This window comes from Budorcas taxicolor, chromosome 7 (assembly GCF_023091745.1).
Source record: "Budorcas taxicolor isolate Tak-1 chromosome 7, Takin1.1, whole genome shotgun sequence".
In the NCBI taxonomy this organism is placed as follows: domain Eukaryota; kingdom Metazoa; phylum Chordata; class Mammalia; order Artiodactyla; family Bovidae; genus Budorcas; species Budorcas taxicolor.
Window position 1 is genome coordinate 22,572,161 of NC_068916.1, and position 16,080 is coordinate 22,588,240.

General features: G+C 43.3%; 1 protein-coding gene across 1 annotated transcript in view; it reads left to right on the forward strand.

Annotated features, from left to right (window-relative positions):
- The window catches only part of ACSL6 (acyl-CoA synthetase long chain family member 6), a 43,822-nt gene extending 28,007 nt beyond the window's left edge, over positions 1-15,815 (forward strand). The window contains exons 15-20 of the mRNA XM_052642560.1: positions 1,520-1,608; positions 2,316-2,432; positions 5,343-5,486; positions 6,749-6,850; positions 7,768-7,839; positions 15,678-15,815. Coding sequence (XP_052498520.1) covers positions 1,520-1,608; positions 2,316-2,432; positions 5,343-5,486; positions 6,749-6,850; positions 7,768-7,839; positions 15,678-15,815 — 662 coding nt within the window. The remainder of the gene's footprint in view (positions 1-1,519; positions 1,609-2,315; positions 2,433-5,342; positions 5,487-6,748; positions 6,851-7,767; positions 7,840-15,677) is intronic.
- Positions 15,816-16,080: the final 265 nt, after the last annotated feature.

The following is a 16,080-nucleotide window of genomic DNA, read 5'->3' on the forward strand; positions in this document are numbered from 1 at the left end:
GTATGCCATATTATATGATTGCTTACATATGTACCCTTACTTTTGGACACTTTCTTCCCTCTTGTGATATCCTCTGCATTATCACATGTGAAAATTTGGAGGTTTTACCTTTTTTAGGCATCCTTACCATAAAAACATATAAAAGTTTATTGAGTATGAGATGATAGCTGTCTTTGTACAATACTATGAAAGATTTGACAACGTCTCATTTAAAAGAGAAAGTGGCAGAGCCTCCTTTTGTTTTCGTAGCTCACTGTATTTCAGGACCTTGGCCAGCACCTGCATAAAAATCCTCTGCTTTGCCAAAAACAACCAGTTATTAGAACATAGCTTAGATGTAGTTTTGTGATTGGAATACAGAAGACCAAAAAAATGTAAAGTCTTATTTGGGATGGTGGAGGAAAGAGAATTGTAGATGATTATTATGTACATTAATCAACAGTTTTGTGACTGGGGGAAAAGCAATAATGACTGTTTTATGATGCTCGAACCAAAAGAACAAAGCTAGTAGAGGTGATGGAATTCCAGTGGAGCTATTCCAAATCTTAAAGATGATGCTGTGAAAGTGCTGCACGCAATATGCCAGCAAATTTGGAAAACTCAGCAGATGGTGACTGCCACCATGAAATTAAAAGATTGTTGCTCCTTGGAAGAAAAGTTATGACCAACCTAGACAGCGTATTAAAAAGCAGAGACATTACTTTGCCAACAAAGGTCCATCTAGTCAAAGCTGTGGTTTTTCAAGTAGTCATGTATGGATGTGAGAGTTGAACTATAAAGAAAGCTGAGCATCAAAGAATTGATCCTTTTGAACTGTGGTATTGGAGAAGACTCTTGAGAGTCCCTTGGACTGCAAGGAGATCCAACCAGTCAATCTTCAAGAATATCAGTCCTGAATATTCATTGGAAGGACTGATGCTGAAGCTGAAACTCCAATACTTTGGCTACCTGATGGGAAGAACTGATGCATTAGAAAAGACCCTGTTGCTGGGAAAGATTGAAGGTGGGAAAAGGGGATGACAGAGGACGAGATGGTTGGATGGCATCACCGACTCACTCGATAGACATGAGTTTGAGTAAGCTCCGGGAGTTGGTGATGGACAAAGAAGCCTGGTGTGCTGCAGTCCAGGGGTCTCAAAGAGTTGGATATGATTAAGTGACTGAAATGAACTGAACTGAAACAAAACCAAAAGATACGATCTAATAATGGGGAAATGTCTTAATATAAAAAATCCTGACTATGTGGTTGGTGTGGGTGTGAGCCTCCGATCTGGGCCCTGTGAGTCTGTCCAACTGGACGGATGTAGAACAAAGGCCCCGCAGGGGTTGGTTGGCCTCACGTTGCTCCAAAACTTTATCATCAGTGCTTGCTTGTGACAAACGCCTGTCTAAAGGTGTGTTGCTTTCCATCCACAATTCCCCACTTTGACCACCTGAGGGCTTTTACATGGCACGGAGCATCTTCAGTGCTGAAGTTGAAATGAACACTGACAAATGCCTCTTTGTTCTGGTGTTTTAGGACACGTAGGGGCACCTCTGCCCTGCAATCATATCAAGCTCGTCGATGTGGAGGAACTGAACTACTGGACCAGCAAAGGAGAAGGAGAGGTAACCTTGAGTGTTTAGCCATTCATGTCTGTGGATGCTTTATTATGTAGGGAGTAAAAGGGAAAAAAATGGAATTATTTTCCTTTCACTCTATGTGTAGAGTCATTTCATATTCCTGATTAATTTAAGCCCAACTAAACTGAGCATTTCCTCTCCTGTTTATGAAGTAACCAACCCCCAAGGATGGGACTGGGCTGATCTAAAATAAGATTTGGGATTGCTAAACATTTTCTTAATCCATTTTTTTTTTCTTAACTGGCATGGCCTGCTGCTGTGTATCTGTCTAAACAGAAACGTGACCATTTGGAGACAGGCCAGATGGGGTAGATAGAGCTTGCCTGCACTTGCTGATCCCATGGGAGTGGATGGGAGTGCTGAGTGCCTGGTCATGTGGCAGGGTGTCAGGCATCTCTGGCAGAATTAGCCAGCCTTCTGTCTCCAGGGAGACACCATCCAGCACATACCAAAGGCCACTGGGTTCCTGAGGAAGAGGGGATGGCAGAGGCGGGCCTAGGGTAGCCAGAGCAGAGAAGTCACCGCTTGAGAGAACGCCGGTGGCCATTCGTGTCCTCTCTTTCCACCACTGTGGTTTCCACAGTGGATTTCCTGAGGGATAGTGTACATTTTTCTACACATGCCTCGTGACAGCCTCCTATCAGGGTTCCCTCTGCTGCGTCCTGAGAAAAACCAGGTCTTTTTCCCTACAGATATGTGTGAGAGGACCAAATGTGTTCAAAGGTTACTTGAAAGACCCAGAGAGGACGAAGGAAGCCCTGGATGATGACGGCTGGCTTCACACTGGAGACATCGGGAAGTGGCTGCCGGTGCGTACGCGGGAACCATGGACCTCCATACATTCTGGTGGTAGGAGTGTGTGTCATCTGGTTCACGCCCGAGGCAGGAGTCTTTATGTCCACCCCGACAATCAGTCATTCCAGAAAACCTCAGGGAGCTGGGAGGTTCTTCCTTACCTTGCCCCCAAAGCTTCCTTCATCCTCCTGATGAAGGTGACAGGGATCTTTGGGGAGCGTAGAACTGATGTTTGAGACCCTCTGCCTACCCTTACGTGGCTTCCTAGAAGTCTGACAGTGCTCTGGAATCTGATGGATAAAGTACTATACATGGAACAAGGGGTTCATAGCTCTAGGAGATCTGAGAAAGGCAGGGCCTGAGACACTGGCCTCCAGCTGAGAGGTGACACTGAGCGATGTGAAAAGCTTGGAGCTGGGCAGGAGTATTCTAGGGTTCTTTTGTCTCTGCTAGCAGCTACTCCGGTGACCTTGACAAAGCTTTATCCCTCCCCGTGGCTTCGTATTCACTTACTTGTAGAATAAAAAAGTAAGTTACGTGGCATTCTTTAGCTGTGGCCCCCAACTTTTAGTTAAAACCAGTTATGGTGATTCATTCCATCAATTGTAAAATGAGGGTAATAACATTGCTTACCTCTGTGGTCATGTTGTAAGGAAGAAATGAGATTACAGTGTACCTGTAAAGCCCTTAACACACTACCTGGCACATAGGATATGCTTAGGTGAAAGCTGTGACCACAAAAAGGCTCCATCCCTGAAACTGAGAGCCCCCACCTGCTGCAGCCCACCCTAGGAAACCATTCCTGTGTCTCTGGGAAATTGCTAAGGCCTTGGGTGGATGTTCTGAGATGTCGAGTTTATCAGGCAGGTTAGTGATGTTGAGCCCTCCAGGGGCTGGTGAGCTGATTTGCCCCTGCTTGGAACTGTGCACTTCACTGGGAGATACCCTCACTCCCGCAGCAGACGTGCATGTGCCCCCACCGTGCACCCAGGACCAGGGACTCTGCTCAGGGAAGAGAGACGCATCTTTAGACGCTTCCCAACCCAGTGTGATGGGCATGAGATGACGGCCATGCTCACCTGGGGGAGAGGCAGAGAGGAACAGGCACCCACTGGCTCTGAGTCTCAGGATGTAAGTCCTGTTTCAAGAGAGGGGAGAGCAAAAAGAACAGTCAGGGCAGGAGTAGTAGCTGCACTAAGCTGAGGAAAACTAGGGCATGAGGCAAGCACTTATAGCCGAGGGCCCACAGTGGAGGGGAGAGGCTGGAGAAGCAAGCAGGGCCCTGGACGCTGGCAGAGGGTAGATTGTCCCGTCAGCTAACGAAGCCCAGGCTTCAGCCCTTGCTTGTATAGGCCCCTTTCAAGGCTCTGTACTTCATTTAATATTAGGGGGGAATCCTCAAAATTGGGGAAAAAGTCCCACAAAACTGCATCTGCCACTGATGCCCTGTAACTCAGATGAAACCACCCACCTTGCAGGATGTTGTGAGAAGCAAGTAAATTGATGCATGCTTGAACTCACAGCCCAATGCAGTAGGCAGGCAGTCTGTTGGAGTCAATTTTTTAAATTATTATTATGTTGGAATAGTATTAGATAGGTCAGGGAAAAAGTTCTAAGTTTGTGATCCAGAAAGACCTGATGTGGGTCCCGCTTCTCTCACCTCCTACCTGCATGGCTTTGGAGGAGCTGACGGACCACTCTAATCCTCACCTTCACCATTCATGAAGTGGAGGTGATGACGCCCAACTCACGGGGCACCACAAGGACCAAAGAAGCCAGTGTAGTGAACGTGCTTGATGTCCAGGCTGGATTTTGAGCCAAACAAGGGCTGCGTGTTTTTCTCTTCTGGTGAAATTACTGTGGTTCTGATAATTGAACAGATAGAGCAGGGCCAGAGTGTGTGCACACGTTAGATAAGGAAGTGGGTTTGATGAGAGGAAGAGTCAACTGTAAGGAGGATTTATGCGTGAGGACGGGTGAGCCTGACTGCTGAAAGTCCCAGGAGAGCGCAGTGGCAAGGCCATCTCTAGGTTTGGGGCTTGAGGAATGGGGCAGGCTTGAGGAGGAGGGTCATCCTTTACGGCACACCACATTGTACAGGGCAAACAGCCTGGGTTTTTGGGGTTTTTTTAGTCTTTTGAGGATAGTCAGGTTCTGAGGCTGGAACTCAGTGAAGAGCTCTGGCAGGAAGCTCAGACAGATGCAGGAGTGGCCACTGTGGAGATAAATGGTAGTCACCTCAAGGGACATTGTCAGTGGAAGTGAGGGCATGGCAGCATTCAAGGGTTGAGCCAAAGGAGAGACCAACCTATTCACCTTGGAAATTCAGAGAGATGTAAGGGAGTCAGGGAAGTGGGTGGGGCTCCTGGAAGCCAGGGGCTCAGCACTCACTGCCCAGGGGTGGCCTGCCTGCTGCAGAAGTCTTGGAGAGAGAGGGCCCCTCCTGCCGTCTGGGGGCCTCCACCAGCACTGTGCTGTGTGCTGATGGATGGAGCGTCCACCCTTTGGGAGTGGTGGCCTAAGCGTGGTTCCCAGGGGCAAATCTGAAGATGCAGATGAGAAGAGGGACAGCTGGAGCGAGGGCCTTGGTGAGAGGAGCCCCAGTGGGAAGGTGGGGAGCCTTCTGAGGAGGAGACACCTGTTGCTGGGCACCTGGCTGACCGGGGTGGGAGGGGGAATGGGGCACATGCTGAGCGGAGAGGACAGTGGGCACTCAGGGCCCAGCAGAGCTTGAGAGCTGCCGCTTGTGTGCACACTGTCCCTCTGTGGCCACACGGTGACTTCGTGAGGGCAGAGACGTCAGGTGCACGAGCAGATCCAGTGGGGCATGCAGGGTGGGGCAGGCCGGGGGTTGGCATGAATAAGTGAGGGGCTCAAGCTTGGGAATGCCATCTCTTTATGAAGCTGCTTGTCCAACTCCACAGACTGGTACTCTTAAAATTATTGATCGGAAGAAGCATATATTTAAACTTGCTCAGGGAGAATATGTTGCACCTGAGATGATTGAGAACATCTACATCCGGAGCGAGCCTGTTGCCCAAGTCTATGTCCACGGGGACAGCTTAAAGGTGAGTCCCCAGGCTCCTGCCTTCCCACACGTGCTGGGCCTGAATTTGGGGAATGATTTCCTAAGTATCTGGTATTTGATTTTAAATGATGACCATTCATTTCCAATCAGACATTGGTATTATCTGGCATATAAGATCAGGAGAGAAAATGCCTTTCTAAGGGAGAGATCTTAATTGCTTATAGTTTGATAAATTTGCAATTAGGTAGATAAGTTGCTTGAAGTAGTCGTAATGTACGTTCCCACAACTTTTAACTTATGCTTCATCTACTTCCAAGAGGAATTTTGAGGTAATATGGTGAAGCAAGATTCAGGGTTTCTGCTGTTTTGGTTTTAAAATATGTAAGTGAACTTTACAGATAAATAGGTGCAATATTGCAAGTAATTGTACTGATTATAATGTACAATGCATTAAGCTTAATACTTAATGTATTAAGCTAGTATACTAATACAGTTTAGGATTAAATTATTTGGAGGGAATTTCTATTTATTCTACTTCTCAGCATCATTTAGATCTGAAGTCAGAAAGATCACTGTGAATATATTCTGTGCTGTCATTGCATGCTCAGTTACTTAGTCGTGGCTGACTCTTTACAACCCCGTAGACCGTAACCCTCCAAGGCTCCTCTGTCCATGGGATTTCCCAGGCGAAAATACTGGAGTGGGTTGCCGTTTCCTACTCTAGGGGATCTTCCCAACCCAGGGATCGAACCTGAGTCTCTTGCATCTCCTGCACTGGCAGGCAGATTCTTTGACACTGTATCACCTGGGAAGCCCATGTGCTGTCATTAGATTTATGTAGTTAAAGACTATTATTTTTTTAAGGAAATACTTTAAAAATTAAAATTGTGTTCTTGATGAATGAGGACCATATTAATGAATCAGTTTCAAAATGGTCTGGAAATCCTTGGAAATGTATGTGTTTTCGATTGTAGAGCTGGTTGATTAGTATCCTAAAGATGGTCTCATTTAAATTTGTCATGAGAATTAAAGGTACATACAGGACTAACCTTACTGATTTTTAATCTCCTTTAAGCTTATTTTTTATTAATCAATCTTTTACAAAGTTAGGGAAATATATCAGAAACATTCAAGAATATTTCTGCCAAGAATGTGTGATATCTTAGTGGAAATGTTTCATAAGCATATACATATTTTTAGAAAAGAATGGAGTCTGAGAATACCAAGATAAGTTTTAATGGTGGACCACAAATAACCACTTTAAAAACGTCATAACTATGTTTTCCTCTGGTGGGATCACAGGCCTTTTTGGTGGGCATTGTCGTGCCCGACCCAGAAGTCATGCCCTCTTGGGCCCAGAAGAGAGGAATTGAAGGGACGTATGCAGACCTCTGCACAAATAAGGTCTGTACCTGGGGGCTCTTTCCTCAAAGCCTGCTGGACCTTCTATGATACTGCATAATGAGAGAACACAAAAACAGTAGCCTGAGTGAAATTTGAGCCAGTAGGGAAATTTCCAACTTCATTTTATAAGTGGTGGGAGTCCTAAACCAGAGCTCTGTCTTTTGTTATTGTTGTAGAAGAACCTTAACTCCTCTTAGAATACTTGATACTTGATAAACGTTTGAATTTTCCAGCCAGGAGACATCACAGAAAGCATGTCCAGCCCTGTTTTGCAGCTTGCAGGAGAGTCCAGGGAGTGAGGGGGCTTGCCCAGAGCCACACAGCTGATTAACAGCAGTGTCAGATGTGAGCGTAGGCCTTCTGACAGCCCTATTCTTTCCTGATGGGAGGTAGAGTTTGTGTCTACTGGGCTTAGAGAGACGGTCATCGAATTGCAAAAGGAGCACAGTTCTCCCTGCTGAGAGCATTAGCTGCTCACCCCTTCCAGAAACCTCCTGGCACGTGCGTGGCTCTATGGAAGAGGCTCTCTCTGCCCTGACTCAGCATCAGCTCTTCAGGCACATGGTCTGTTTCTTAGCAGTGTGAACTCTAGAGCTCCCACCGGGCCCTGGGCTCTTCTGGGGGTGACAGGCACCAGGGACTCAGCAGGCTGACCAGAGGGCAGATTTTTTAAAAAGCTGAGCAGTCCCTTAGCCTGCTCTTGGGCGCTCCTTAGGCCTTGCCAGCACTTACTTACCAGATGAGAGGTGGTGATTGGTTTGCTGCCAGGGAGTGTCAGCCACAGCTGGGGGTTCAAACGGTGGGGGCACCTGTTGGTATGGTTACTAGTTGTACTTTGCTCAAAACTCACTGATTCTTTTATCTCCATTTTGAAATGTGATTTTGCCTTGTAATTTTACCTATATGGTTTGATTCAGGAGCTGAAGAAAGCCATTTTGGAAGATATGTTGAGGTTAGGAAAAGAAAGTGGACTCCACTCTTTTGAACAGGTAACTGTTACCTTTTCCATACTTGTTACGGCCCTTTATGTAGGGATGAAAATTAAAACAGCTGACGGTGACCCTAACCTAGATTCCCTATCCTCCACACTGTGGCCTGCAGACAGGCTGTGTACCAGCAGACCTCCGAAAGCCTGTTCCAAGCTGACTTTGCAACAGCCTGCAGTCTCACTAAAAGACGTTGTATGCTAAGTGAGACTTCGCTCATTGTCCTCATGGTAACAAATGTCCATAAAGATGAAATATTTTCCTAGCTGTCACTGATAGAGCATGTCTACATGATGTGTCTCTGAGCTGTGTGCAATACTCAAGAGCAGCAGAGCCCTGTCTCATTTTTATTTTTACGGGGACTGTCTTGGCTGCAGCCAGGGATCTTCCTTGCTGGGACATGGCAAAGATTGCACTTCTGGGGCCAGGGATCTGTCAGCCCAGTGTGCTCTTTACAAAGAGAAGGAAACAAAGAGTGTGCTGGAGGTGGACACAGCAAACCTCTGAAGACTTTTTCACTTTGCAAGGTTGGGCCTCTTTTCTGTAACTGAATTCCATGAGCATACTTGGTCCTTCTTACACATACCATTTATAATCCTCTGTAGTCAAAAATTCAAAAACACAATTCTTTAAACAGAAAAATATTAATATGGATTTTGAAAAATTCCCCAGTATGCATTTAATATAATTGTTTTTCATAAAATGTTTCTCCAACAGAGTCTGTAAGGTTTATGAGAATTTTTTAATTTTATATGTTCATTTTGATGTTAACCTAAAACCATTTTTAAACCAGTTTTAAATATATTGCTAAAATTCTTACAGCAATTATTTGGCAATTAGAAAACAGTTCCACAGATTAAGACTTTAATTTCTTAAGTAAACACAGTTTCAGAGTTTGAGAGAAATGTTTTTCTTTTGAAATAGATCTTTACATTAATCTAGGTTGAGAAACACTGCTTTGCCTGCATCTGTCAGCATGTTTTTGGGCAGATAAGACCTGGATAAATAGATCCTTATTTTAAAAAATTATAAAATCTAAGGCATTCAGGGAAGCCATATATATCTTTCTGAATGCAAAGTCAGTTCTGGCATGATAATTATTTAAATTTTTAAATTTGCTAGAACTGACTTCATTGCTTCTCCATTAAGGGAAGCTGTGTGACTACAGACATGAGCCTGTATGTAGAGCAGGGGCCACAGAATGGTTGGAGACCTGGTGTGTCTAGGCCTCTCTGTTACCTGAATGGCTGGCGGTAAGGGCGCTGGGGATGCGCTGGGATCCTACAGATATCCTTGTGATTCCCAAGGCTTGCACGCCCCCTGCTGGATGTGGGCTGTGTGACCTGCCTCAGGGTACATGGAGAATTGTAACCGATTCTCTTTCCTGGAAGAGACTACCACTCTTAAGATTATGTTTAAATTACCTTTTGGTTAAATTTCCATTGTTAACCATTGCTCAGATTAGAGCGTATTCTTGACTTTGCATATGCCTGAAGCAGAGTTTCTGCTCTATTAATCTGTCCTTGCCATGGTAACCTCACATACAGAGAAGTCATGTGGCATCCCAAAGGCCTGAGTTTCATTGCCAGGGCTGTTTGTTACCTCTTCATTTTCTCTGTCCTCATGCTCCTCTTTGTTGGTCTGTGGCATCCTCCCCACCGCAGTGTGGGGAGTCAGTGTTTACCCTCAGCTGACCACAGGCAAGCAAAAACCAGGCTTCATGCCTGAGAAGGGTAGGCTCCTAGTTGTATTCTAAAGCTTGACATAAATTATTCCAGTTAAGCCATAATCTATTGTCAGCTAGTCCTTTTCCCTTTCCTCATAAAAGAATGATCAATTAAGGCTTTTGCTAATTTTTTAACAGCACCCTCCCCCGCTGCCCCCACCCCAAATACATACCCAAGTCGGAGGCTGAAATCATTCAACAGAAACATTAGGAGTTGAGACTTACTAGGGAGGATTGATCTGAATTAAGCTTTGAATTAGATGAAAATTCAATGTAATTTAATTTTCAGAAACAATTCCTAGAACTAGGCCAACTATCATTAATTTATGGAGATCTTTGGGAGATATTTCTTAATGAGTAGATAGGAAGCATTTAAAATAACTGTATCAATAATTAAAACATATAGGTTCTTGGAAAGTATTTGAGCATACTTAACCATGATTTAACCATTTTCTTGACATTTATATGGCTTATTAGTTTTTATAGGCATATGAATATAAAGTGAACTTTGAAACTTAATAGATTTTTTAAATCCTGACTGCAGAGCCCTTGCTAAATATCTTTTACTGTATTTCTGTCATTGAAATGAATACTTACCTAATCAGTTTGCCTTTAAATCGGAAATTGAGCATTTCCCTAATTAATTATTTAAAAATTTCTCCTGTCCTAAATTATTTATTTTGTATTTATTATCTACACGCAATATTGTGTGTTAAAGTGTTTCACTGAGTAATTCCATTGAATGGTTTTTCAGGATTACGAAAATTTCTATGCTTTAGTGAGTTGGCATAAATTGACACTTGTGAAACATTATATTCCAATATGAAATTTAAATGTTACAGTGTCTTTAAATTTTAAAAAAATATGAAATCACTGATAACCATATAGTTTCAGAAAGGGAGCTAACATCAAGTATCTTCTTCCTTCTTTCCACAACAAAAACTTTGTTAATTGCAAACTGGAAAACACGTTTTATATTGTGTTAGGCATAATGGGAGAATAAAGGTTTCTCCGTTTTTTCCCCACCACAATTCAACAATTTGGTTTTATTAGAAAATATGTAGTAAGTTTTGAGAAAATTTTTTTTTTTTCTGGGAAAAAGAGAAGAAAAAAAAACCTAGGTTGGCAACCCACAGTTAAGGTCAGTGTTAGCTAAAGAACTATTTTGACTCATTTTTTCCCAATTACTGATTAGATTAGTTACTGGAGCAATTTGTACAGGCATCTTCATCTTCATGGCAGGATTTAAATGTCACAGTGGAGCAGGGACTGGCAGCAGTGCCACTTTGACCTGCTTGTTAAGTGGCTGAAAGGCGCGCTGAGTGCCATGTTGCCTGGCTTCCTGCGAGACTGTATTTGTTTCCTCTCCTCAGGAAGAGACTGTGTTGCAGAGAGCCACACTAAACTGCAGATGGCCCAGTCAGCACTTTAGGCTTGCTGCAGATAGCTGGGTTGACAGATACTCGGAATCCGCCAGCTGATGCAGTTCTTTCTTCCTAAGATCATAATGTTTCTTTTACGTTCTACTTACCATCTTATAGCACTGGTAGCTCTCCCTGTGAGAGTCTTCTTCCCCGTACTGTTCTGTCTGAAGCTTCTGCTTATCACTGCTGGATTTTCAGAGGTGCTCACCCAGGTCCCTGTAGTGAATGTAGACTCTTGTCTCAGTCACACACGTCCTCCACATGCTGTTAGGAAGGCGCGTAAGCTGAAACCCAGGCTGCAGGGACACTGTAGACATTTATATTTTGGCATTGGCATCTCCTTTTAAAATTATATTATTATTTTCATTTACAGAAGAAGGTGGGCACATTGTTTACACTTGTCAGAAGTCTGCCCGCGGTACCGTTTCTATCAGAAGGAGCTAAGGATATTAGCTCTGTCACTTTCTCAGTTTTTCATTTCATGACAGTAAACATGAGTTGCTAAGTTAAATCACTGTATCCTGGATTAAGTTTTATTTGGATTTTGTTCATATTTTCTTCATGCTAACTCGTCTTGTTACCAAATGGTGATTTCCAAACTTAAGTAGCAGAACTTAGCTAACATGTACCAGACATAAGAGCAGAGCTGCTCTAGTAGACCCAGGGCTTGAGGCAGAGCCTGTCTTCTACCCCCACTTTCAACCCAACCGCCTCACTTGCCCCTCCCCCACCCCACCTTCATGCACCTCTGCTTTTCCCCCACCCCATCCCCCCCTGCCTGTCAGCACCCCACCTTCATGCCCACACCCGCCTCCACACACCCATCAGCAGTGGCCACTGCAGAACCCCTGGTTCTCAGTGTACTGTGGTCCAAAAACATCTCCCTCGGGACCTGTTTCCAGTGACTTTTGGATCCCCTAGGATGGTTTATGTTTGATAAAAGCAAATTAGGAAAAAAATATATTCCAGAGGGTACAAAAACTGGCAGCCCTATTCCTTACCAACTTCAGCAACCAACTTACTTGCTTCTTTGAATATCAAGATCACTGAGGGAATTTTCAAACAAAACACTATGAGAACCTTTACAAATTTTGAAACATTAGATAATGCCTCTTTTTGGGGCAGGTACCTCAGATTTCCACCTGTTTATATTGGATATCCAGGTAGAAATCCTTCAGATTTGTGAAGTAAAGTTGAAGCGGCTACATGTAATGCCAGCTTTAATTTTAGTGTAGCCCTGTCCTCCCCTTCTCACCACACATGGTTCCCTTAAAATGCTATTCTTTCTATAGCAAAAGTGAATCCTTCGTTTGAACACATTTCTGAGAGGCAAAGAAGAGTCTCATTTGTTAATGTTGTGCTCATTTAAAAATCATCACATTTTAAAATTACAAGCATGCATTTAAAAAATGCCAGAATTTGTTAGAATTTTTCTTGAAAGCTTTTCAAGAAGTAGAAAGTGTAGCTGTTTTAGGGGTCTTCTTTGAATATTGAGTCTTCGATCTGAAAAATCAGTGAATGAAATGGAGTATTTTCTGGGCAAAGAATTCTTTGTCATATCACAGTATCCACCTGCCACAACACTAGACAATTGGCATCAGAGATTTTGAAAACAATCCTTGACATGTTGAATTTTTTGTGACTATTTGCATGCATTGATTTTTTCCCCAACTTTTTTTGATTGTTAAATATGCATAACATAAAGTTTACCATCTTAACCATTTTTAAATGTGTAGTTCAGTGGCATTAGTACATTCATAACGTAGAACCGTTATCACCATCCATCTCTGTAACTCTTTTCATCTTGTAGAATGAAACTCTGTACCCACTGAACAGTAACGCTTAATTCCTTCCTTACTCCCAGTCTCTGGAAACCACCATTTTACTTTCTGTCTCTGTGACTCTGACTACTCTAGGTATCTTACCTTTTCGTGACTGGCTTATTTCACTTAGCATAATGCCCTCAATGTTCATCCCATGTTGTAGCATGTGTCAGAATTTCCTTCCTTTATGAAATAAAATTTCACCGTATATCTCTGTCACCCTTTGCTTATCCATTCATCTGTCAGTGGACATTTGGGTTGCTTTTCCATTTTAGCTGTTGTGAATAATGCTGCTGTGAACACGAATGTACAAATACCTTTTCGAGATCCTGCTTTCAATTCTTTTGGATACACACACGCACTCCCCGAAGTGGAACTGCTGGGTCGTGTGGTAATTCCGTTTTTAATTTTCGGAGGAACTGCCATACTGTTTTCCATAGTGGCTGCACTATTTTGTATTCCTACCAACAGTGCACAAGGATTCCATTTCTCTATATCCTCACCAACGCTTGTTATTTTCTTTTTTGGATAATAGCCATCCTAATGGGTGTGAGAGTATTTTGTTTTGTTTTGTTTTTAAATAAGTCATTTCCTGATTGTATCCATGGAGTTTAAGTAACAGTTCTCCCATGGCAGTAGCGTGTGCCACAGGGACCTTGCACTCTTCTTCTCCTGGCTTCTGTAACCCACACCCCCATTACTGGAGCCGTAGAGCAGCCTCTCCCATCCCCTTGCTATCTTCATCTGGCCAAAGCCTACTTATCCTTCAGAGTTTAACTCAAGCATCCCTTTCCAGTGAATCCTGACCCAGGTGGGGTTAGGTGCTATGTCAGAAATGCATTCAGCTCTAAAAGAAAACCCTCAGTATGTTACATACATAGGGTGTGTTTTTGTGGTTTTCTCACATAAGAAGTCCAAAGATAAGATGTCCAAGGCAGGTACAGGTCTTTAAAGCCCTAGGCACTCCGTCTCTCTTCCCACTCTCCATTCTGGGTATGTTGGCATATCACCTTATGGTCACAAGGTGGCTGCTACAGCTTTGGACATTGTCCATATTCAAGGAAGGAAAAAGGGGGAGTGGGTAGAAATAGGTATATCTGAAACTTTGATGAAGAAGGCAAAAACTTTCCCTTCTCAGTAGCCAAAAATGGATCTGATGATTACCCGCTTAGTCTCAAGGGAGGCTTGGAAATAGGGAATAGGATTGTCATAGTGTACATATAGACCATTTTGGCCCCAAACAAAATCTGGTTTTATTAGCATGGAAGATGGGGAATGATACTAGCAAAGCAATGGACCACTGCTTGTCGCTATAGTAGTAATATTCGCATGGCAGCATCTCTCATTAGATTGTAAGCCCATGTGGGCAGAGACTGTGTCTTGTTCGTTGTATCCCTGGTGCCTTATGCCATACCTGACACATAGCAGTTGCTCAATAAATGATCAGTTCAGTGAAACAGCAAGTGAAAGTATAAGTGTATTTAGCACACTTAATTTTTTAAGTCTTTATATAGTGATTCCTTTGCTCTTTAATAATATGGATCTGTTATCTCAACAAAATAACTGAAGATAGACCCAGTTGTCAGTCAGGATACAATTTTTTGGAGAGACTGTCATTCCAGGATTTAGCTCAAGCCCAGATGATAAAAGTTCTCGTTGAATTGACAGTGACCCTTTCAGCTGGAATCCCACATGAGAGGAGCCTGCCCAGGCCTTCCCAGAATAGTTGATCTATCTCTCTGGCCCCCAGCATTGCAAACAGACTTTGTATGAGGAGGCTTGGGATCTGCCTCATGGAAATAAGCACCATGAACACTAAACCTGGTCTCTCCATTCCTCCTTCCAATAATGCTATAAAATTTTCTGGCAGAACTTTCTTCTTTTTTTTTTTTTTAACATTTACTCATCATGTCCCACCTAGATTTTATATTCCTCCTGTGAATGGCATCTTTTCCATGCAGCCCTCCAAGCTGGAAGCCTGGGAGTCCTCAAAACTGCCTCTTCCTTATTTCATCTCATTTCTCTCTGAATCTCTTTTAGAACTGCTTACCTGACTCTGTCTCTGCCACCACTCTAAGCGTAGGCCCTTATCTGCTCTCCTACGGACTGGTCAGATCCTTCTGATTGGTTTCCCTGCGTCTCGTCTTAACATTCTTAAAAACCATGTTCACGTTTCTCTTGGAAAGAACTTTATAAAATGTGTATTCAGCTGTGTTACTGCCCTGTATAAAAATCTTCAGTGTCTTCCTACTATCTTCCTCTAAAACTGCCCTGTCCACCAATTCAGCTTCATCTGTCACCTCCTTGGCCTCCTATTTCACGAAACTACAAAAGAAACCACTTGGATTTCCTTTTTCATACTGTGCCATTTCTCACTCCTGTAGCTGTCTGTGTTCATGGGGTTGCCTCTGCCTGGAATGCCCTTCACCCACCTCTCCTTAGCTGGTTAACTCCTGCTTGTTCTTTAACACTCCCCTAATTTGGGAAGGCTTCCCTGAGTTAGGCCCCCTTCCTCCTGTGTATTCTGTTCTCTCTAATAATTGCTCAATGTGTCTGCTCTGCTGAATGCCAGTGTGCACTCCCCAAGGGCAGGGGCACTCGTGATTCCTCTTTGTGCCCTCGGTGCCTGGCACAGAGTAAGGAACTCATTCATTTCTGTTGACTGGCTAAATGGAGGAGTAAGAAGGGGATGAGGTGGCTTTCAGATATATCAAATAAGCTGACATGGTGTTACAGTAACTCTGACTTTTTAAATAGGCCTGTTTTTATATCAGTGTTTCTATTCACACATGCCTGTCTACTTCTACCATGTATGCTGTGAATGCTGTTATACTCCTGATAAAGATGTATTCTGCATTTGGTTTTTAGGTTAAAGCCATTCACATCCATTCTGATATGTTCTCAGTTCAAAATGGCTTGCTGACACCAACCCTAAAGGCTAAGAGACCTGAGCTGAGAGAGTACTTCAAAAAACAAATAGAAGAGCTTTACTCAACCTCCATGTGAAGTTCAAGGAAAGTTCTTCCCGGTATAATGGACGATGTAGCAATATTATAGTTGTTCTTGAAAGTAACAAGTCAGAATGATGCAGCCGAAAATGAGAAGCACGTGACCTTATGCCTGAGCCTTTTCCTGTCTCTAGAGGTCTTTAACAATATTTTCTCTCTCATCACTGAGTACACTTTATTTTTATTACAATGATATTGTAGCAAGCTGCTAAAAATATCACAAGTGGCATTGTAAAAAAATCGACTTTTCTTAAGAACTGTGT